The sequence below is a fragment of the Cucumis melo genome, chromosome 6, assembly GCF_025177605.1.
Source record: "Cucumis melo cultivar AY chromosome 6, USDA_Cmelo_AY_1.0, whole genome shotgun sequence".
Classification (NCBI taxonomy): Eukaryota; Viridiplantae; Streptophyta; class Magnoliopsida; order Cucurbitales; family Cucurbitaceae; genus Cucumis; species Cucumis melo.
In genome coordinates this window covers 2,351,529-2,373,392 of record NC_066862.1, presented here as the reverse complement: position 1 = coordinate 2,373,392, position 21,864 = coordinate 2,351,529, and the positions used below count along the sequence as shown (strand labels likewise).

The window sequence follows — 21,864 nt, the reverse complement described above, 5'->3', positions numbered from 1 at the left end:
CTTTTAGCTCAATTTAAAGTTGTCTCTAGATTTAGACAGAAAATAGGTCGAAATAGCCTCAAGGAATAGATTAACTCTACTTTTATACTTTTCCAAAGACCTTTGTTAGCATAGGCCTAAATGTTGGGCCAGAACTTAAAATTGAGCCCAGGCCCAATTCTCTAGATGGATTAAAATGGGTTGGATATTAGGTAGGTTCTATTTAGGATTGTTCCATACTAATTATATTTAAAATAATTAAGTATATAATAATATTTTTTAAAAATTATAAATATAGTAAAATCTATCAAAATTTATCAATAAAAATAGTCTATAATTGATAAACTATGTAACAAATAGTGATCAATCATTGACAAAACATAAGAATCTGTTAACATATTATTAATAAACTTGACTATATTTACGATTTTTTTAAATATTGCTACATACTTAATAATTAGTCTAAGACTTGTTATCCATTATTATAATTATCGTATATTTAGTTTACTTGATCCATCCTACAATCCTACGTTTCCTCCACTTTTTGTCTCTAAACAATAACCAATCTTTAACATAGAATCATGCCACGTAGATTAGAGGTGACTTTGAAGGATCCTAACGATCACAAAAGGCTTTATGTATGCTATCTCCAACAAAGCAAATCCGATTTTCCCCACGCTATGTCTTCCTAACTCCATCATTTTATTTTATGATATCAGCCATCCCCAAATCTCCAGTTGTCCACAAGCAACCTTCCATTCCTTCTTTTTCCCATCTCATTATTTCAATCCCATACTTCCAAAACTTAAATCAAATAAATATCAATCTTATCCCTTTTTTAAAAATATATTAATAACCTATTCAATTTTAATTCTTTTGTTTTCAATTAAATATTAAAGTTAGTCTTTTCTACCGCTATTTTCACTATGTTTTTATTGCAAGAAAATTATTATTTTTACTGTTTAATTAATTTTTTTGTATGTATCTAAATTTAAGATTTATTGAAATCGCATAAACTAACGTTAAAACATTTAAAAGTACGTTGACTACGAATAAATAAAATAAAAAAATATATAGAACAAATTCTAAGTTTTTTAAAGTTAGGATATGTTGTTAATTTTTATACTTTTAAAGTTTATTCAATTTTAGTTCTAGTATTTTTAAATATGTAATTTTAATTGATGTAGTTTCGATGTATAACAAATTTTAAAATCTTATACACTCCTATCCATTAGCAATATTTGAAAATCTAATAAAATATATTATTAAATTTTGTTATATTTTGTATTTAATTTCGCTTGTTTTGTTATATTTGAAAACAACATACTTATTAATATCATTAATATACAATGGATTGATCATGTGTACATACATTATTACTTTCTCATTAAATAAAACAATTTATCTTATATAATTATGTATGTTCATTATTACAAAACATGGAGTTTTTCTAATTTACTCCCAACAAATCGTTTTTAGAAACTTTTCTTTTTGACAAACTTAACTCTTAGTTAATTATATATATAATTAACTAAAATAATAAATCATATATAATTATATATTGTTCCATAAATAGTGAATTTTTCTTAATTTATTTCGTAAGAAATTATTTATGGTAACTTTTTCGTTTACCAAACATAAATTTTATTATTAATCATGCCAAATAAGAAGCAAAATCTGTTATGTTTTATATATTTTTAAATATACATCCACCTAATTTAAAATTGTATTGTACCCATTACATTATTTGTGAAAATACTGCCTCCATCTATCTATATATATATATATATATATACTTAAATTAAGCCTATTTCAATTCCCCAATTCAATCATCCCAAATTCCCAATTCCCTATATTATTAAAATTCAAAATGAGTTTTACTTATACGCACCGTTGCATCGCGCTCGCATTTTCCTTCGTTGTCCTTCTCAATTTCGAACCCATCTCTGCAAACGACATCGTTTCAAGAACCTGCGAGACATCCGCCGCAAGGGATCCGAACGTCCGCCTCGACTTCTGTCTCCGGTCTCTCGCCGCTGCTCCTGGAAGCGACACGGCGGACCTTTACGAACTCGGCGCGATATCGATCAGGTTGATCGGAAGGAACGCGACCAGTACGCAGCGGTACATCGAGCGATTACTGAAGAATGAGAAGAAGAAATCGTCCTCAGATTCCTACATTAGGCCGCGGTTGAGCGATTGTGAAGAGCTGTATTCTGACGCTGTCGAGACGGTGGGCGAAGCGGCGGCGGAGTACGGACGGAAACGGTATGATGAGGTGAATGTGAAGTTGAGTTCGGTTATGGATGCAGTTACGACTTGCGAGGACGGATTTAAGGAAATGGAGAGTAGAGTTTCGCCATTGACGAAGCGGAATGGCGATGTGTTCGAGTTAGCCGCCATTGCGCTCTGTATTCTTGACTTACGTCCTTAAGGAGCGATGCGGATCGTAACCTTTCATATTATTGTAACCTTCATATTTAATTAAGTTAAATTAAATATTTCGAATATGTTTCTTATAATTAATAATTCGAATTTAGTTTTTGAGACAAACGGAAGAAATTAATCGAACAAAAAAACTTATAACCATAAACACCATAAGAGTATGATAAATTCTACCACACCAATAGTTGTTTTGTGTATCGATAGAATGATTGTGAACATAAATATAACTTATTTATGATGTGTAAAATAACTTGTCCATGGGTTTATCTAACTATAAGGGTAATAAAATTTATTTTTATTAATTTTATTTTATGAACTATAAATAGTTTGTCAATTTTTTTATTTTTAAAAAAACCTCAATTTTAAATCAATTAAATTATAATTTTTTAAAAACCAAATGACCAAAGTTGTAGTTTTAAAAGATTGAATCTTTTAAATAGATTAATAGGTTGTGTGATTTGTAAATTTATTGTTTCAAAATAATACTGATAATGATGATTTTTTTAAAAGTAGAAAATAATTTTACACCATAAATATTTTATCGAATATTATATTTTTTACGATAACAATATTCAAAAGATATTCAATTTTTTGAGTGCATGATTACGTTTGATTAGATTGTAAAAATATGGATGAATTTTGAGCTAGACTAATAATTAAATACATAACGAACATTTTTCTAAGAAATGCAAATATAAAAAAATTATATGTGATGTCTGTCGATGAACTTCAAGAGGTGAATCTATAATTTTGCTAAATCTACAACTGTTTTCATTAAGTTAAATTTTTTTTTAGGGAATTGAGTTCTGGATAAAAGAAAAAAAAAATTGTTATCACTTAAAAATTGATATATATTTCACCTGAACTAGTTGTATACTGGCAACTGCCATTTTTCATTAATTTGACAGCATTCTCAAAAAACCAATAACAATCATCAAATAAATCATCATTTCAAGCAAGCATCATCCAATCAATTTACCTAAAGAAACATTGCAAGACAATCAATTCAGATGATGAGGCTTCTAAGCAAAAACTTCCTAACATCAATTGCAAAAGGCAGATCGTCTTAGATCCTAAAACATGAAGAGCTAGTATGTATTTGGTTCTTAAGACTTCAAATTTATGTATGATAAGTTCCTAAACTTTATAAATTACCTCCACCTAATAGGTCTCTCAACGTTCAGTTATGTGTCTAATAAGTTCCAACAAATAACAATTTAACCTTTAATTATGACAAATCAATTGGATATAAGATTGAAGTTTTATACGTATTAGACACCAAATTAGAAGTCTAGGGATCTATTGAACACTTTCTGAGGATCAAAATCTATTAGACAACTTGTTACACAATTCAGAAACGGTGTATTAAGAGACGGTCAAACTTTGGAGGAAGATGATCTGTTCTTGGACTCAAACCCAGCAAAAGCTAAACTATGGAGTATCGACAGTGTAAGGCAAAATGACATATTCGTATTAAAATAGTGAAGTAGAGAAGAAGAAGGTAAACAATCTCTTCTTGAGATCAAACTAAGAAAAAGCTTGGAATACGAAAGAGAATATCAACTTTCAAAGCGATAACTCGATTCCGCTTGAGATTCAGAGTTTTGGTTTCTAAGCTCTTCTCAGTCAAAAGGAAAATCATACGAGCAGGATGAAAAGATCTCATAGATGTTAAGATGCAAAACCCTTTCTACCACATGAATAGCAAGAGTTCAAAATTATAACCATTGTAGGCCCTGAAAATTTGTCTAGACAGAATGTACTACGTTTCAAGCAGTTACAATTATTTTCCACCATAGTTCAAAGGATTGCAAATCTCAACAAACATCCGAGAACGGTCAAAACAACAATGTTGAGATGAAAATTCTTTCACTGAATAACATACCCCAAAAACATCAAAGAAATAAATAGACAAAGTGAAAGATGCTAGTACTTTGTCAACTAGCCATTGGATGGTTGTATACGTACTCAATTGCAAGATTGCAGGAATCTATTTTATCAGCCTCCTTGTCCGGTATCTCCAGCTTGAACTCCTCTTCCAAGGCCATTACAATCTCCACGGTGTCCAAGCTGTCTAAACCCAAATCTTTCTCGAAATGAACATCAGGGCTGACCTGCAAATAAATGAAACAAAACTCGATAATTGCAGCAACGTTTCAGCCAAGCTATAATTTGAAGTTTAGTAGGAAAGAGATGCTTCTTGCAAGTGACCATAAAATAACAACAGAAACTCCTTGATCGTCCCTAACCATTAGGATCAACTCAAAATATATGTTTGATTAACTATAGCATGGCCAATTTCTTAGGAATGTTTCAAAATAGTGCGTATTATCTACTGTAGCATAGCCCGAATATGTTGGGAATACAGCATGATGAAGTCAAGTCATGAGGAGTTTAATCTCAATCCAGAGGTCAAAAGACCAGAAACAAGAGTTCTTAAAAGTGCAGGAAGCAAAAGTTAAAAGTTCTATGGATTTTATGAGCAAGTTGAAAAGTAACGGCTGGGACAAGTTAGCTAACAAAATGCATCTTTTGAGTCGATGACAATTCAATAAATAAGATTAGTCATAAAAAAGAGAAGTTGAAATGTTGGCGGAGTCAAAAAATGAAGCGAGTGAAGAACAAGATAAGAGGAAGACACTTTATGCTTATGAGCAATAAAGGGAAAGAGAAGAGCATTACAGTGTTAAAACTATTCTTTTCCTTTTCTTTAATGAAAACCCACGCTATCGTGTCTTCGTGATCTTACTTGGAATACCTTTAGAATAGAACTAACAACCCTTCGACTCTGAATAATTATAATCCGTTATCTTCATCGATTCATACATTTTATCTAAAATGTATAAGACAAGAAACCTTTCACGAATCCTAAACCGTAGGTGTCAATTGTTAAGCGCAAGTGAATCTGGCCAAGAAACCCAAATAAATGGAGAGATAGTGAATGCAGTATAACAGTCGACCAACACTCGAAGTAAGTAAAAATTCCAAGAGATACAGAATCAAATATGCAAGGGAAACGACATTTCAGCAGAAATGATTAGAATCCACTTTAGCTTGGAATAAATCGTCGTGATTTATGGTTTAAGGGGGGCTATGTTCTCTATCAAATTACTACCAATCAGTAAAGAGAAGATCAAATGGGATCCCAGTTTACCAATTCGCATAGATGAAGCACGTGAAATAGAACTAAAAAATCAAATTAGAATTCACCAAAAAGACATTCAAAACCCTAAAACCCGATGGCATATCAAAAAATAAAAATCATTGAATCGGCATATTAAGGTTTTCTACTCTTCCAACCTATTCTTCTCGCATTTCCTAAATCGGCAAAAATATGTTTCACCCATCTTTAAAAACTAACTCAATAAGCTGAAAAAACAATTGAAGAGGAAGGGATTAGATCGAATCACCTTGGAGGGATCGACTTTCGGGTGACACTTGATAACCGAGAGAACTCTCTCAATGACCTCGTCCTTTGTCATGTGATCATCGTGGGATGAAAATAGACGGAGAGATCCACCGGAACAAGGCGTCGGCTGGCATTCCCGGCGAGCTAGGGCGTGGAACTGGACTGGAACTCGAAGATGGCGAAGAACGGCTGCCCTCAGCGCCATTTTTCTCAAACCTTTCTCTTCTTGCGAAACCAATTACTCGAACTTAGAACTTTATTGATTATTCATTCAGTTTCGCAGTTATATTTTTCACTTTTTTTCATATCTAAACTCCTCTGATTACTTTTTATACATATATATAATAATAATAATAATAATAATAATAATAATCAAATCAGCTACCGAAAAATGTTAAAAATATTTATAAAATATACCAAAATCTATTTAATTCTCTTTACCCATTTAAATTTCTTTTATCTTTTGTTACTTAAGATACAATTACATATATATTCTATTTATGAAATTAGTTAGATCAATTTTTACTTAATTTTTGAAAATTGATCAACAAATAGACAAATAACCTACACCGATGCAACCCAACCAAAGTATCTTCTAGTTAGGTTTGGTTGGATTGGATTTCATTTTAAAGAAGAGTTATTTTGGTTGAATAAATTTACGACCCTCACAAATAAAATTAGGTCTAAATAGTCATCAATCCAACGACAAACATAGCTAATTTTTATATTTAAAAAAATGATAACTTCTATTTTTCTAAATGTTTGGTGTAGTTTTAACTATATCATTCAACTGTATAACTAGGGTAATTGTAATAGGTAGCAATTTTTAGAATAATTATTAAGTATGTATCAATATTTTAAAAAAATTGCAAATATAGCGAAGTCTATCAGTGATAGATTTTTAGACTTTTATGGTTTATCAGTGATAGACTTCTACCATGGATAGATTTTGACGATTTTGCTATATTTACAATTTTTTTAAAATGTTGTTATATACTTAATTATTTTAAATATAATTGCTACATTTGCAACTATTCCTACCTTCTACTTGTCAATTTGAAGTTCACCTTTTCTAATTTAGTCTACATGTTTCATATGTTACAACTTTATCATCAAAATTTGTTTTACTTTCAATACTAACATATTTAATTTTGGCATTCAACAAAACCTATCAAATTCTCTAGATTATGTCATAGTTTTTTATTCTTTCTCTTTTGCCTACATGTGAAAATAGTTTTTGTTTCCCTTTTATTCTTAATATTTACCTACCTTTTGGGTAGGAAATATTCACTTACTTTTTAACTTAATCTCTTGATAAAGAAAAATAAAATAAAATTTCATCTAAGACGTGGAAAACATTCATCAATTTTATTTTTTCATAAATAATTCATCAAATTTCATTATACTCAATTATTAAAATTACCATCTATCGTAATTACCCTAATATTTTTATATACTTCGTTGTAAAAACATACAAAAAACATCAGCTGCATGAAGTTAGTAAAGGTCCAATTGGACTTAAAATCACAAATGGATCCCAAGTAATTTAGAGACAATTCAAGCAAATCGTTTTAGATCCTAAAACTTAAAGAGCTAGTATGTGAGGTTCTTAAAAAGTTCAATTTTAAGTATGATAAGTTCCTAAACTTTGTAGGTACCTCTACCTACTAGGTCTCTCAACAGTCAATTAAGTGTCTAATAAGTTCTTAACAAATAACAATTCAACTTTTTTTTTTTATAACGAATCCATTGGATATAAAGTTGAAGTTTGTGTATACCTATTAAACACAACTAGAAATCTAGGTATTGATTGAACGCTTTCTAAGGTTCAAAATCTATTAGACAACTTTTTACACAATTCACAAACAGTGCATCAAACTTTGGCGGAAATAATCTGTTCTTGAACTCAAACCAAGCAAAAGTTAAGCTATGGAGTATCAACAGCATAAAAGGCAAAATGACATCTTTGTATTCAAATATTGCAATAAAGAAGATGAAGGCAAACAATCTCATCTTGAGATCGAACTAAGCAAAAGATATGGAGTTTGAAAGAGAATGTCAACTTTCAAAGCAAACCAACTCGATTCTCCTTGAGATTCAGACTTTTAGTTTCTAAGCTCAACTCAATCAAAAAGAAATCATATGAGCAAGATGAAAAGATCTCAAAGATGTTAAGATGCAAAACCCTTTCTACCACATGAATAGCTAGAGTTTAAAGTTATAACCATTGTAGGCCCTGAAAATCTTTCTAGATAGAATGTATTTTGTTTCAAGCAGTTACAATTATTTTCCATCACTTTAAAACAACAATGTTGAGATGAAAATTCTTTCACTGAGTAACATACTCCAAAAACACCAAAGAAATAAATAAACAAAGAGAAAGATGTTAGTACTTCGTCAACTAGCCATTGGATGGTTGCATACGTACTCAATTGCAAGATTGCAGGAATCTATTTTGTCAGCCTCATTGTCTGGTATCTCTAGCTTGAACTCCTCTTCCAAGGCCATTACAATCTCCACAGTGTCCAAGCTGTCTAAACCCAAATCTTTCTGGAAATGAACATCAGGGGTCACCTGCAAATAAATGACACGGAACTCAATAATTGCAGCAACATTTCAGCCAAGCTATAATTTGAAGTTTAGTAGGAAAGGCATGCTTCTTCCAAGTGACCATAAAAAAAAAAAATATCCTTGGTCATCCCTAACCATTAGGATCGTTTCAAAATCAAAATGTATGTTTGATTAACTATAGCAAAGCCAATTTCTTGGGATTGTTTCAAAATAGTGTGTATTGTCTACTATAGCATAGCTCGAATATTTTGGGAGTAAAGCATGATGAAGTCAAGTCATGAGGAAGTTAATCTCAATCCAGTGATCAAAAGACCAGAAATCAGAGTTCTTAAGAGTGCAGAAAGCAAAAGTTAATATGGAGTTTATGAGCAAGTTGCAAAGTAACGGCAGGGACAAGTCAGCTTACAAAATGCATCTTTTGAGTCAATGACAATTCAATAAATAAGATTAGTCATAAAGAAGAGGAAATAATATGTTGGCTGAGTCATAAAATGAAGCGAATGAAGAACAAGATAAAAGAAAGACATTTTATGCTTATGAGCAATAGAGTGAAGGAGAAGAGCATTGCAGTGTTAAAACTTTTTTAATTTCTTAATGGAAACCCACGCTATCATGTCTGTGTAATCTTACTTGGAATACATTAGCCAAGATGTGCCCTTTAAAATAGAACTAACCATTCTTCGACTTCGACAAATTATGTCTAAGACGAGAAACATTTCAAGAATCCTAAACCGTGTTGTCAATTGTTAAGTGCTAGTGATATTAAGCCAAGAAATCCACACAAACGAAGAGATATTGAATGCGTACAACAGTCGACCAACACTCGAAATAAGTAAAAATTCCAAAAGATACGGAATCAAGTATTAGAATCCACTTTCTAGATTAACATTTTAGCATGGGATAAATCGTCGTGATTTAGGGTTTCAGGGGGCTATGTTTTCTCTAGATTTTCTACACTTCCAACCTATCCTTCCCGCATTACCTAAATCGGAAAATTTTGTTTCAACCGTCTTAAAAAACTAACTCAATAAGCTGAAAAAACAATAGAAAAGGAAGGTATTAGATCGAATCACCTTGGAGGGGTCGACTTTCGGGTGGCGCTTGATAACCGAGAGAACTCTCTCAGTGACCTCCTCCTTTGTAGAACGATCGTCTTGGGATGAAAATAGCCGGAGAGAACCACCGGAACACGGCGTCGGCTGGCATTCCCGGCGAGCTAGGGCAGAGAATTGGACTGGAACCCGAAGATGGCGAAGAACGGCTGCCCTCAGCGCCATTTTTCTGGAACTATTTCTCTTCTTTCGGTGACTACTCAATGACTTAACTCTGAACTTGATGGTTAAAATTATTCAGCGTAGGGTCAGAAACGAAGGTAAATGGCACGTGCAAAGCACGTGTCGTCCCTTATTTTGTAATCTTTACTCATTAGCTATTTTTACTAATGGTTTTCGAAATATTCGATTACTTGAAAAATCGGTCTAACTCAAAACCAATTTGTGCGGTTTGGGTTGTGATATCAAACCAATTAGAACTCAAATATTATAGATTGAGTTATTTTAATTTTCATTTTTTTTTCTTAGGGTACAATCATATAAATTCGATATATGTAAATAGTTAAATCAATTTTTTTCCTTGAAGATATTGTTGTATATTAATTAGAAATCAATAAATTGTAACAAATAATAGCAAAACCCTATCATTTTTTTTTTATTTTTTTGTTGTGAAAGTAGTTTTCCTTTTTCCTATTCCAAACAATTTCTCTTTATTTATTTACATTTTTCTCAAGAGATATATACTTACCTTCTAATTTAAATCCGATGGTAAAGAAAAAGATTTGATTTTCACCTACTACGTGGAAATATTTTAGGTTAAACTATAGTTGAAGAAGTTGTAGCATCAACTCTCCCAATTAGTTTATCCTAAACTCAAACCAAACACCGTTTTAAGATTTGATACATAAACTAATTTGACCTAAATAGGTGTAAGCATAAGTTGGCATATAAGCCCAGCCCATACCAAACAATTGCGTCCCATATTGAGGACAAAATACACTTGTTTTTTTAAGGCAAAATGAAATGAAGATGATGTCCTCGTACGCTTTTTATATGAATGATAATTGTAAATAATTTCAACAACATCTTCTGTTAAGTTTGAAATGAGTGGTAACAACAGTTTAAAGCAATCTAACTTCAATATCATGTACTAAAAGTAATGATCGATAGCTTCTAGTTTGTAAATATAACAAAGTCTATCAATAATAGACTTTTATTGTTGATAAACTTTAAAGGGCTCATCGTTAGTTTAAATTTTACGTCCAACAAGTTCCCGAATTCTGTAAGTATGAAATAGGTCTTTAAGGTAGTATGCTCTTGATGAATATCAATTTGACATTTATTACACTTCAAAGTTCAAGAATCTAAACATAAGCCTGTATATATTTAAAGACGGCGCATCAAGAAAAGATCAAAACTATGGAGGAAAATGATCATCTTAACCTCAAACTAAGAAAAAGCGATCTATTGAGTATCAACAGCATAAGGCAAAATGACCACATTTACATTAAAATAGTGCAGTAGAGGAGATAAAGCAAACAATGTATTCTTGTGGAGAAACGACAGCACAGGGTAATATATACAAGGGGGTGTGTAGGAGAAGATAAACTTTCAAAGCAATCAAATTTGAATATCCTTGAGATTCAGAGCTGAGATTCTAAGCTCCTCTCGGTCACAAGGAAAATCATATATGCAGGATGAAAAGATCTCATAGATGTTAAGATGCAAAATCCTCTATACCACATGAATAGCAATAGATTGAAGTTATGACCGTTCTAGGCCCTCAAAATTTGTCGAGGCAGAATGTGTTATCTTTCAAGCACTTACAATTATTTTCCACCACAGTGTAAAGGATTGCGACTCTCAACAAACACCCAAGCACGGTCAGAAAAACAATGTTGAGATGAAAATTCTTTCACTGAATAACATACTCCAAAAACACGGAAAGAATAAATAAAGAGAAAGATGTTAGTACTTTGTCAATTAGCCATTGGATGGTTGTACACGTACTCAATTGCAAGATCACAGGAATCTATTTTATCAGCCTCATTGTCTGGTATCTCTAGCTTGAACTCCTCTTCCAAGGCCATTACAATCTCCACAGTGTCCAAGCTGTCTAAACCCAAATCTTTCTGGAAATGAACATTAGGGCTCACCTGCAAATAAATAACACGAAACTCAATAACCGCAGCACATTTCAGCCAAGTTATAATTTGAAGTTTAGAAGGAAAGAGATGCTTCTTGAAAGTGACCATAAAATAACAATAGAAACTCCCTGGTTGTCTCTAACCATTACGATCAATTCAAAATCAAAATGTATGTTTGATTAACTATGGCAAATACAATTTCTTAGGAATGTTTCAAAATAGTGTGTATTATCCACTATAGCATAGCCCAAATATGTTGGGAATACAGCAGGATGAAGTCAAGTCATGAGGAGGTTAATCTCAATCCAGTGATCAAAAGACCACAAACTAGACTTCTTAATAGTGCAGGAAGCAAACTTAAAGTTCTATGGAGTTTATGAGCAATTTGCGAAGTAACGGCAGGGACAGGTTCTAACAAAAATGCACATCTTTTGAGTATGACAATACAATAAATAAGATTAGTCATAAAGAAGCGAAGATGCTATGTTGGCTGAGTCAAAAATAAAGCGAGTGAATAACAAGATAAGGGAAAGACACTTTCTGCTTATGAGCAATAAAGTGAAGAAGAAGAGCATTGCAGTGTTAAAACTTTTGTTTTCTTTTTTACGAAAACCCACGCTATCATGTCTGCGTGATCTTACTTGTAATTAGCTAGCCAAGATGCTTCAACAAATTACGTTCCGTTATCCATCATCGATTCATCGATTTTATCTAAAATGTATAAAAAAAATAAACCTTTCACGAATCCTAAACAGTGTGTCAATTGTTAAGTGATAGTGATTTTAGCCAAGAAATCCACATAAACGGAGAGATATTGAATGCAGTACAACAGTCGACCAACACCCGAAATAAGTAAAAATTCCAAAAGACACCGAATCAAATATGCAGGGGAAAGGACATTTCAGAATAAATTATTAGAATCCACATTCTAGATTAGCACTTTGGCATGGGATAAATCGTCGTGATTTAGGGTATGAGGGGGGGCTATGTTTTCTCTCTCAAATTACCGCCAGTCAGTAAAGAGGAAATCAGATAGGATCCCAGTTACCAATTCGCAAAGATGAAGCACATGAAATTGAACCAATAAAACGAATTCGAATTCACCGAAAAGATATTCAAACCCTAAAACCCGATCGCATATCAGAAAATAGAAATCATTAAATCGGCGGCATATTAAGATTCTCTACACTTCCTACCTATTCTTCCCGCATAAATCGGAAAATTTTGTTTCAACCGTCTCGAAAAACTAACCCAATAAGCTGAAAAAAAAAATTGAAGAGGAATGCATTAGATCGAATCACCTTGGAGGGGTCGACTTTCGTGTGACGCTTGATAACCGAGAGAACTCTCTCAGTGACCTCCTCCTTTGTAGAGCGATCGTCGTGGGATGAAAACAGCCGGAGATAACCACCGGAACACGGCGCCGGCTGGCATTCCCGGCGAGCTAGGGCAGAGAATTGGACAGGAACACGAAGATGGCGAAGAACGGCTGCCCTCAGCGCCATTTTTCTCGAACTATTCTCTTCTTGCAGTGACTACTCAATTAGTCAGTGTAGGATCCAAAACGAAGGTAAATGGCACGCGCAAAGCACGTGTCTTAAATTGTAAATTCATGACAAACTTTTGGGTCAGATAGAAACGGAAGCCCAAATTCAATCCTTGAGCCCAATCAAATAGTTTTAATTTGGGTAATTATAAAAGGTAGCAATTTTTAGAATAATTATTAAGTATGTAGCAATATTTTAAAAAAATTGTAAATATAGCAAAATCTATCAGTGATACATTTTTATCGTTGATAGACTCTTATGGTTTATCAGTGATAGACCAACATTTGCTACATGGTCTATCGATGATAGATTCCTATCATTGATAGATTTTGACAGATTTTGCTATTGGGATAGTTGCAAATTTAGCAATTATATTCAAAATAATTAAGTATATAGCAACATTTTAAAGAAGGGATAGTTGCAAATGTAGCAATTATATTCAAAATAATTAAGTATATAACAATATTTTTAAAAAAATTGCAAATATAACAAAATCTATCAATTATAGGACTCTTATCACTGACAGACCATGTAGTAAATGTTGGTCTATCACTAAAAAACTATAAGAGTCTATCAACGATAAAAGTCTATCATTGATAGACTTTGCTATATTTGTAATTTTTTTAAAAATATTGCTACATACTTAATAATTATTCTAAAAATTGCTACCTTTTATAATTACCCTTTAAAAAAATTGTAAATATAACAAAATCTGTCAAAATCTAACAATTATAAAAGTCTATTACTGATAAACCATGCAGCAAATGTTGGTTTACCACTGATAAGCCATAAGAAACTATCAACAATAGAAGTTTATCACCGATAAACCATAAGAGTTTATCAACGCTTATTACATAAAGATTTTGCTATATTTGTAATTTTTTTAAAATATTGCTACATACTTAATAATTATTCCAAAAATTACTACCTACTATAATTACCTTTTTATTTTAAAAAATAGTTTGTTTTGAAAAAAAATAAAACATTTGAAAGCTACTCAAAAATATTTGTCACGTATATTTTAAACAATTTTTACATGGATGAACTTAAACAAAAATTAAGTTTTTTAAAAAAATATTTTTTTTTAAATCAATTCAAACGAATCCTTACTGTTTGTCCTTGATCGTTTGTAGAAAGATAATATTTTTAAAAGTGAAATGAATACACGTGTAGGACTAGATACGGGCCAAGTCAAAGTAATTATTCCCCTGTCACAAAGCTAATACTAACTTTTCCTAATGCTAATAATTTCCAAAAACAATAAATGTCAATAAATGATCCAAAAACCATATGATCTGTGTCATCATCACTATCACATTTCAATACCATGCATGCTTTTAATTATTTTTTTTTTTGTTACAGATTATGCGACTAATTCGAACCCAAAATCTCTTAATTTTTGGTATATACATGTATTAGTTGAACTGAGTTATTATTGATCATTATTATAATTCCTTACAATTTACATGTCATTCTTAAATTAATAATAATTTTTCTAATAACATAGACTAAATCATACGAAATTACCGTTTTGTATTTGCAAATCAAACGTTACAGTATGAGGATTACATGAAAAAGTTTAATTGTCAATTCAAACATAGTTTAGCACACCTATTGGTTATACATATATTTGTCGATGATTCGATTTTTCGTCCTGTGCTCTTAAAAAAGACACGAAGACTAAGGTTCTCGATCATTCTATTAACTGTCGTATCCAACCCAACAGATTTGATATCATAGCATGGTCCTTAGTATGCATTGAAAAACATAAATGATAAGACCTATTAAGGATCCTACAATTCAACAACTGCTTTAAATATGTTTTAAATTCACACAACAATGTAAAAGATAAAAAATTAAATTTCACTGAAAAAAAAATCAAATTAAAAAGAAAAAAACTATATAAATCTAAAATATTTATAAAATATAGTAAAATTTTAAATTTCATTAGATAATTAACACCAATAAACTTTTAGTAGTGTCTACTAATATTACCGATATATATTAATAAAAGTAAATCAATGCCACTCAAAGACATTAACAAAGATTTATAAGATCTAGTAAATATTTTCAACCGTTTTTCCATTTGTAATATTTTTTTTATTCAAATATTAATTTAGAGAAAAGACAATAAAGTATTTACTAACTAAAAAACAAAATTGAGTGATTTGTTAATCTAAAAAATTTAGTGACTTGTTAAACAAAAGTTTTAAAAACAAATTCATAAAGCTAGGCGATTAAACAAATTTAAAATGTAATTAATTAAACAAGGTTTTTTGAAAACAAAGTATTATAAGTAAAAGGATAATGAATATAAATAAAATATGAAAAAGGAATCAGCGGTTGGTGACCGTTGATAATGGAGATGGAGGGAAGTTCCTAGGATCTAGGGGCCCCGCAAGCGAAATAATGACGTTGATGGCTTTTAATCAAAAGAAAATAGAGTCAACATATTAGGTTTGTGTGTGAGCGAGTCACAGCGCATTAAATCCTCATAAGCAGGCCTTCCCACTACCACTTGCCGTCGACACTCATCTTGCCACGTGTCTTCCCATACCACGAATCCATCGTTATTACCGTACGCCACTTCCTCTCTGTGGGACCCCCCCCCCCCCATTTTACATTAGACATTGACCAAAACATAAATAATAATAATAATCATTCGTTAAAGTTCTTCTTTTCCTATTTTCTATAAGTAGTTTGAATATTGGGGTTTTTCTAAAAACAAGGAAAAAAATAACAGTTTTTGCAAATGCTTTTGTTAATTTTCTTTGAAAATATATATTTTGTTGCCATTCATAAGAATTTATCTGATAGTAATTCGTGTACATACGTATGTATGTATAATTTATCTAATAGTAACTCTTTAAATTATGTGTTAAGGGTTTCATCTTCCAACTCAAATAATTGTGTAATAGTTAGTTTACGAATACTACGTTCTTGCTTTTCTTATTATTTTAATTTTTTAGACAGATATATACTTTTGAGGCTTGATCAAAAGTATATTTATCGGTTGTAATGATTGTATATGAAGTGTGTATACGATAATGATTGACTATATGTCACTACAAGGAATTTAGTAAAAAAACAACGTAGTTGTAACTACATAACGCGATGCTAAAGGCATTAGTGACGTCAAGTACCACATCGTTGGGACTATTGCAGTAACTAAGTAGCTAAGAGTTTTAGTGGTGTACTGAACGTGTGTCGCTAAATTTGTAGTTTTACTAACATAAACACATAACAAATAAATCGACTTTTAGTAACATATTGTTTGTCATTATTTAGGTTTTACAGTGACATCGTACGTTTGTCACTAAATAATAAATGTTTTTATTCCATACATAAATGGGATGTCTTTTGTTAAAAAAATGATAATATTATTGTTTAATAACAATCGTAGAATGACACGGTGTTTTATAAAATTATTTAAAACACATTCCTTTCTCTCTAATATATAGTTTTGGTTTAATACGTTAATACGTAATAATATATCTTAGTCTAAGTCATTTGATCTAATTCATGCATTTGCACGCAATATAGAAGTCTAAATATTTATCTTTAACATAATACTTGGATTTTTTAATTTTATTTTATAAAGTAGTTGATTTAGTCATAATATTAATCGTCTAATGATCAAGCAATTGACTTTAAAAATGTTAATTTACATAAAGTGAACTATTAATTGGAGTGGGAAGATTCCAACCAAGCCATTTATAGATCATGATTTAGTTGAACTATCTCTATCCATCAATAATGACAATAGGTCCGTTTTGTAAAGCTTTATTTAATTTATATATACAAGTATGTATGTATATACAAGTATGTATATACACTACATTTTGTACCACAAGAAACATGCACAATTTTTCGTAATCAATATTAGCTCAATTAACCTTTAAAAGAAATGTAATGTTAATCAAATTTTCAAAAATTAAACGTTTAATTTTTCATTCACGTTCCAAAAAAACAAACAGAAAAAAAGTAGAAAATTTGTAAAAAAAAAAAAAAACAATAAAATGGACAAAACATTTACAAAAATCAAATAATGATTTTTTTTTTTTTGTTTTCTTATAAAGGGAAAATATATTTTTTATTGATTTTTAAAAATACCACATAAAAGAGGTATGCGTATTTGAATTAATAACTCAGAAAATAAATTCGACACATTCTTACATAGTTCCATTTTGTAATAATTCGAATAAAGTATTTTACATTTTTTTTTAGATAATCATAGAAAATAAAACTTTTATATTTTGCAAATAATCTCATTTGTTTGTGTTATTTATAACAATTTCTAGACATATCTGTGAGACAAATTACTTCCCAACTTAAAAGTCATCTAATAATTAACCAACCAAAAAACAAAAAAGGACATTAATCAGTAAACATTGGAAAATCATTAAATTGAGGTGAAGTCAAATAAGTAATGGACTAAAAACTATAGATTATAAATCAGGAAATAGGGCAATTATGACTTCTTTTTATGACACCTTTTTTAAAAAAAAAAAATAAATGACATTTCAAATTTACCATCTCTATAAGTAAAAATTCGGATAAATCTGCATATTCAAATTAAGAGGACCGATTTTGGAGTGAACAAATTTACCATTTATAACCTCTTTTCACAATTTTTTTTTTGTATTTTAAGACGTATTGAAATCTAAAGATTAAATTTGCAATTGAATTTTATGAAACAAAAAGAAGAAGAAATGAAATTCCAAAAGTCCTAAAGTCTAATATAGTGGTTTATGTTATTGTTATTATTTTGTGTATTGATAATAAATTAATGCACATGAGACCGTATGACTTTTTCTTTTCTTTTCTAATCACTCAGTAAAAGGAGGGGGGGGAAATTACAAAGCTTAGGAGGGGTAGAATCGTACTTTTTGAGAAAATGTATCACCATCAACAATCAATATTGTGGTCAAACGTCAACGATAATCAACATCAACGGTTGTGATTGACTCTTCCAAAGTCCGCTATCTTCCTCGACCGGTTTGCACAAAGATGAGGCTTCGCCGGCACCTTGATGTTACCGGAAAAGGCAGTTTCCGGTGGAATTACTTTCTGGTTCCAATTCCTATTCGGACTTGCTCGTACTAGTGGACTCAAGCAGAATGCAAATCCCGAAACGTTTTGATTGTGCTCTAATCTCCCGCGTTTCGCCGATCCAGGAGCCGCCATTGGAGACAGTTGAAACTTTTGAGAAATAGGAGAACGATCAGGACCTTCACATTCTTCATCCGAGTCAGATACTCTTACTGGAGACATTCCGCGTTCAATCGCTTGGCAATGCCTCCGTTCGGCAACGGGGATCGATTCCTCGACTGGCGTAAGGCTTGATTGTCGCTTAATCCGACGGCCGTGGAAGATCGTCGAGAACCACGACGGCGATGAAGAAGAAGAACCTGGACCATGCGATTCTCGAGAAGGACTTTTGTGATTCTTCTCGAATTTCTCGGATCTAGACCTAAAAAGCTTCGACCAAAGCGAGAATTTCTTACTTCTCTGTTTCCGATCGAAAGAACCTGTAGTGACGAACGTAGTGTTCGCACTGTTGTTCGTTCTACAATTAGGTCCAATTTGTGGAGTACTGTAGAACCTCTGATGACGAGAGCGTAGATTACCTTCGCGATCGAGATTAGTCCATAAATCTTCATTCGATTTCGTAGCGTGAGGAGAGACGGAATGAAGAAAGAGAAGCGGTGGCGGAAGAGGATCATCCGCGGAGCGAATACCGCCGGAAGTGAGTTGAGATTGATTCTTTTCGGCCTGTGCCTGAGCGGCTATGATAGACAAAAGACGCTCCCGTAAACAGGAAGCACAGACGCCGACGGTGCTGGTGAAGTCGGAGTGGTGCTTCTTGCACCTCATTTACTGATGAAACGGCAAAACCGAATAGGGATGAAGGTGTTTCAATGGCGGATGCGGGAGAATCTTTTTCAATCGGAGGGTTTTGGATGATGAAAACGAAGAAAAGGAAGCAGAAGAAGAAACTTCGTTGAAGAATAAATCAAAATTTTGGACGACAGAGACGCCGGTTGGGATATTGTAATTATTTTATACATAAAAGAGATTTCTTTCTTTCTTTCTTTTAGTACAAATATATAAAGGATTTATGCTTTTTACTTTTTAGAAAGACGGGACAGCTGACCTTTAAACAATAAATTATAAAGAAAAGGGAGGGCAAATACGATTTTAGCATTTTCGGAATTTTAACCCTTTGAGGTTTAAATTTTTAGTTTGATTCCTAACTTACATCATAAACTTTAAAATATTACGATATTTGAGGAAATAGTTGAAGATGTTGCGATTATATTCCAAATAATTAAATATATAGCAAAATTTGTTAAAATAATTAAATATATAGCAAAATTTGTTAAAATAATTAAATATATAGCAAAATTTGTTAAAATCTATAAATAATAGGAATTTATCACTGATAGACCATGTAACAAATCTTGGTCTATCATTAATAGATTATAAGTGTCTATCAACGATATAAATTTATCATTGATAGACTTTGCTATATTTACATTTTTTTTAAATATTGCTACATACTTAATAATTATTCTAAAAATTACTACCTATTATAATTATCCATATTTGAATTTTATTTTTAACCTTCATCTTTTTTACTAATACTTATTTTTATGTTGGTAACTAAATTTAAAATAGCTAAATAAATTATATAATTAACTAAATTTCATTGCAATTTGAAATTAGATTTAGAATCTTATTAACAATTACTTTCAAATAATTAATAAAATATTAACATTAAGTGAATATTTATTTAAGCTTAAAACATAAAATAAATACTAAGAACTAAACGTGTACTTTTTGAATTCTAATAACCAATCATAAACTATATTTAAAATTAAGAGATCAAAAATTTATTTTTCTTAGAAAAAAACTAATTTTATTAAAAAAATATTTTGATATCATATTTGATGGTAGTTAAATTTCAATCATTTATTGACTCATACAATAATTGTACTAAAATTAATTAAATAGTAATAATCTTCAGAGAATAAATACTATTTTCAAATTTACTTATTTTATACATTTTTTTTCCTAAAATAAAAAAACCACAGATAAGTTAACAGTAAAACTATAATTTAATATTTATGAAAGATATAATAACTAAAACTAAACAACTAAAAATATTAGAGACATGAATGAAATACTATAAACCTACTTTAATTTTAATCCACATATTTTAAATAATTCCTAATCTAGTTTTCAATTTTAGTCTATTTTATTTTTAATATTCATTGATTTTTTATCACATTCTATTTTTATCAAAAACGAGTTAGAAAATTTAAATTTAAGATCAATTGGGCGTAAATTAAATTTGGAAGTATAGAAATAAGAAATATTTGGATTAACTAAAATAATATTATTTTAAGTGACTTCAAATGTTTTTTCTTTTTTATTCTCTTTAGTCACTTATTTTAAAAAAAAAATCATAAAAATAATAAATTTGACAAAATATTTACCAAACATAACAAAATTTTCTCCAATTAATGGTATGGATAAAATTCAATTATTTGTATATTTTATCGATTAAAATTAAATTGAATACATAGAAATAAAATTAAAATTAGGATAAAGATGAATAGTGGTTTCCGCCGGTCGTAGACTCGCACTTATGTTTCTCCGTATCTGTTTGTTTGCATAACATTGGTTGTAATTTTCTAAATTTGACAACGATTTTTCTTTTTTTAAAAAAATATTTAATAATTGCAACTACCTTTTTCCTTTCTATTTTTATCAATCTCACGTTTATAAAATCTATTTATGGCACCATATTTAGATTTATCTTTTTCGATAATGATTTCAACTACATCCACTCGTATAAATTGAATTAAGCTGTTGTTAGCATGAAATTTAAATTTATAGCTCACAAATCAAATGCATTTTTCTATAAAATTTTGAATATATAGTAAATTCATTAGAAACTAAATATTTTTTTTTCTAAATTAAATCTATAAACATTTTTTATTTCTAAATAAATTTTTGTTACTTAATTTGTACTATTGCGATAAAAATTTAAGTTAAATTTTGAAAAATAAAAAAATTAAAGTAAATCTACGTAATAAAAGTCGTGGGACAACAATTTGATCTTTTTATTAATAAATTAAGTTTAAAATGAGATTTTTTTTTTCGATTATATGAAATTTAACAAATTATTTACACCTCATAAAACACAAACAAATTCATTACACTTAATTTTTTTTATAACACATGAATATTTTGTCAAATATTCTATTTTTGACAAATTCTCTTTATTTTTGTATAATACAATATAAATAAACTCTTTATAGTATTATCTTCATCCAAAAATTAAGCTTATAACTATTGCAATTAAATATGAATTTCTTTTTTTTAAAAAAAAAACATTTTGTCTTGAAAGTCAAGTGTTTATTTTAACCGAACATAAATGTATGATAGAGTATTTTAAAAATAACATAACTTAATTTACTTTATCGATATTGGAAGAATCGAATCATTAATCTTTAAGAAGACGAATCATACTAAAATTACACGAGTTCATCTCACCTTGGCTATACAAAAATTTGGTAAATTTATTTTTTAGCATATTAATATTTTGATTTTTTAGGTTATGGAGCAATAAAGTTATGATTGTTGTATTTAAAATTGGTTGCTATTTTAGGTAGCTTGTTTTATTAAATTGTCATCGAAGCTTG

The 21,864-nt window shown here is 30.4% G+C and overlaps 5 protein-coding genes across 6 annotated transcripts; 1 reads left to right on the top strand and 4 right to left on the bottom strand.

The window, feature by feature from the left end:
• The first annotated feature begins 1,849 nt into the window (after positions 1-1,849).
• Positions 1,850-2,413, top strand: LOC103483434 (putative invertase inhibitor). Its single transcript, XM_008440051.3, has one exon. The coding sequence runs from the start codon at positions 1,850-1,852 to the stop codon at positions 2,411-2,413; it is 564 nt and encodes a 187-aa protein (XP_008438273.2).
• A 1,682-nt stretch (positions 2,414-4,095) lies between these two features.
• On the bottom strand, positions 4,096-6,445 carry LOC103483433 (acyl carrier protein 1, mitochondrial). The gene is made up of 2 exons (XM_008440050.3): positions 5,835-6,445; positions 4,096-4,538 (listed from the first exon to the last, which is right to left on the bottom strand). The coding sequence occupies exons 1-2, from the start codon at positions 6,036-6,038 to the stop codon at positions 4,362-4,364; spliced, it is 381 nt and encodes a 126-aa protein (XP_008438272.2). The 5' UTR covers positions 6,039-6,445; the 3' UTR covers positions 4,096-4,361.
• Positions 6,446-8,065: 1,620 nt separating this feature from the next.
• LOC103483432 (acyl carrier protein 1, mitochondrial-like) lies at positions 8,066-9,733 on the bottom strand. Its single transcript, XM_008440048.3, has 2 exons — positions 9,478-9,733; positions 8,066-8,407 (listed from the first exon to the last, which is right to left on the bottom strand). The coding sequence occupies exons 1-2, from the start codon at positions 9,679-9,681 to the stop codon at positions 8,231-8,233; spliced, it is 381 nt and encodes a 126-aa protein (XP_008438270.1). The 5' UTR covers positions 9,682-9,733; the 3' UTR covers positions 8,066-8,230.
• Positions 9,734-11,167: 1,434 nt separating this feature from the next.
• Positions 11,168-13,175, bottom strand: LOC103483431 (acyl carrier protein 1, mitochondrial-like). 2 transcript variants are annotated; one of them, XM_051085978.1, is made up of 3 exons: positions 12,905-13,157; positions 11,467-11,612; positions 11,168-11,374 (listed from the first exon to the last, which is right to left on the bottom strand). In XM_051085978.1, exons 1-3 carry the CDS (start codon positions 13,106-13,108, stop codon positions 11,341-11,343), a joined length of 384 nt encoding a protein of 127 aa, XP_050941935.1. In that variant the 5' UTR covers positions 13,109-13,157; the 3' UTR covers positions 11,168-11,340. The 2 variants fall into 2 exon arrangements, with proteins under 2 accessions (XP_050941935.1, XP_008438269.2); XM_008440047.3 differs by having other exon boundaries at positions 11,168-11,612; positions 12,905-13,175.
• A 4,688-nt stretch (positions 13,176-17,863) lies between these two features.
• LOC103483430 (uncharacterized) lies at positions 17,864-19,242 on the bottom strand. Its single transcript, XM_008440046.2, has one exon. It carries the CDS (start codon positions 19,025-19,027, stop codon positions 18,101-18,103), a length of 927 nt encoding a protein of 308 aa, XP_008438268.2. The 5' UTR covers positions 19,028-19,242; the 3' UTR covers positions 17,864-18,100.
• Positions 19,243-21,864: the final 2,622 nt, after the last annotated feature.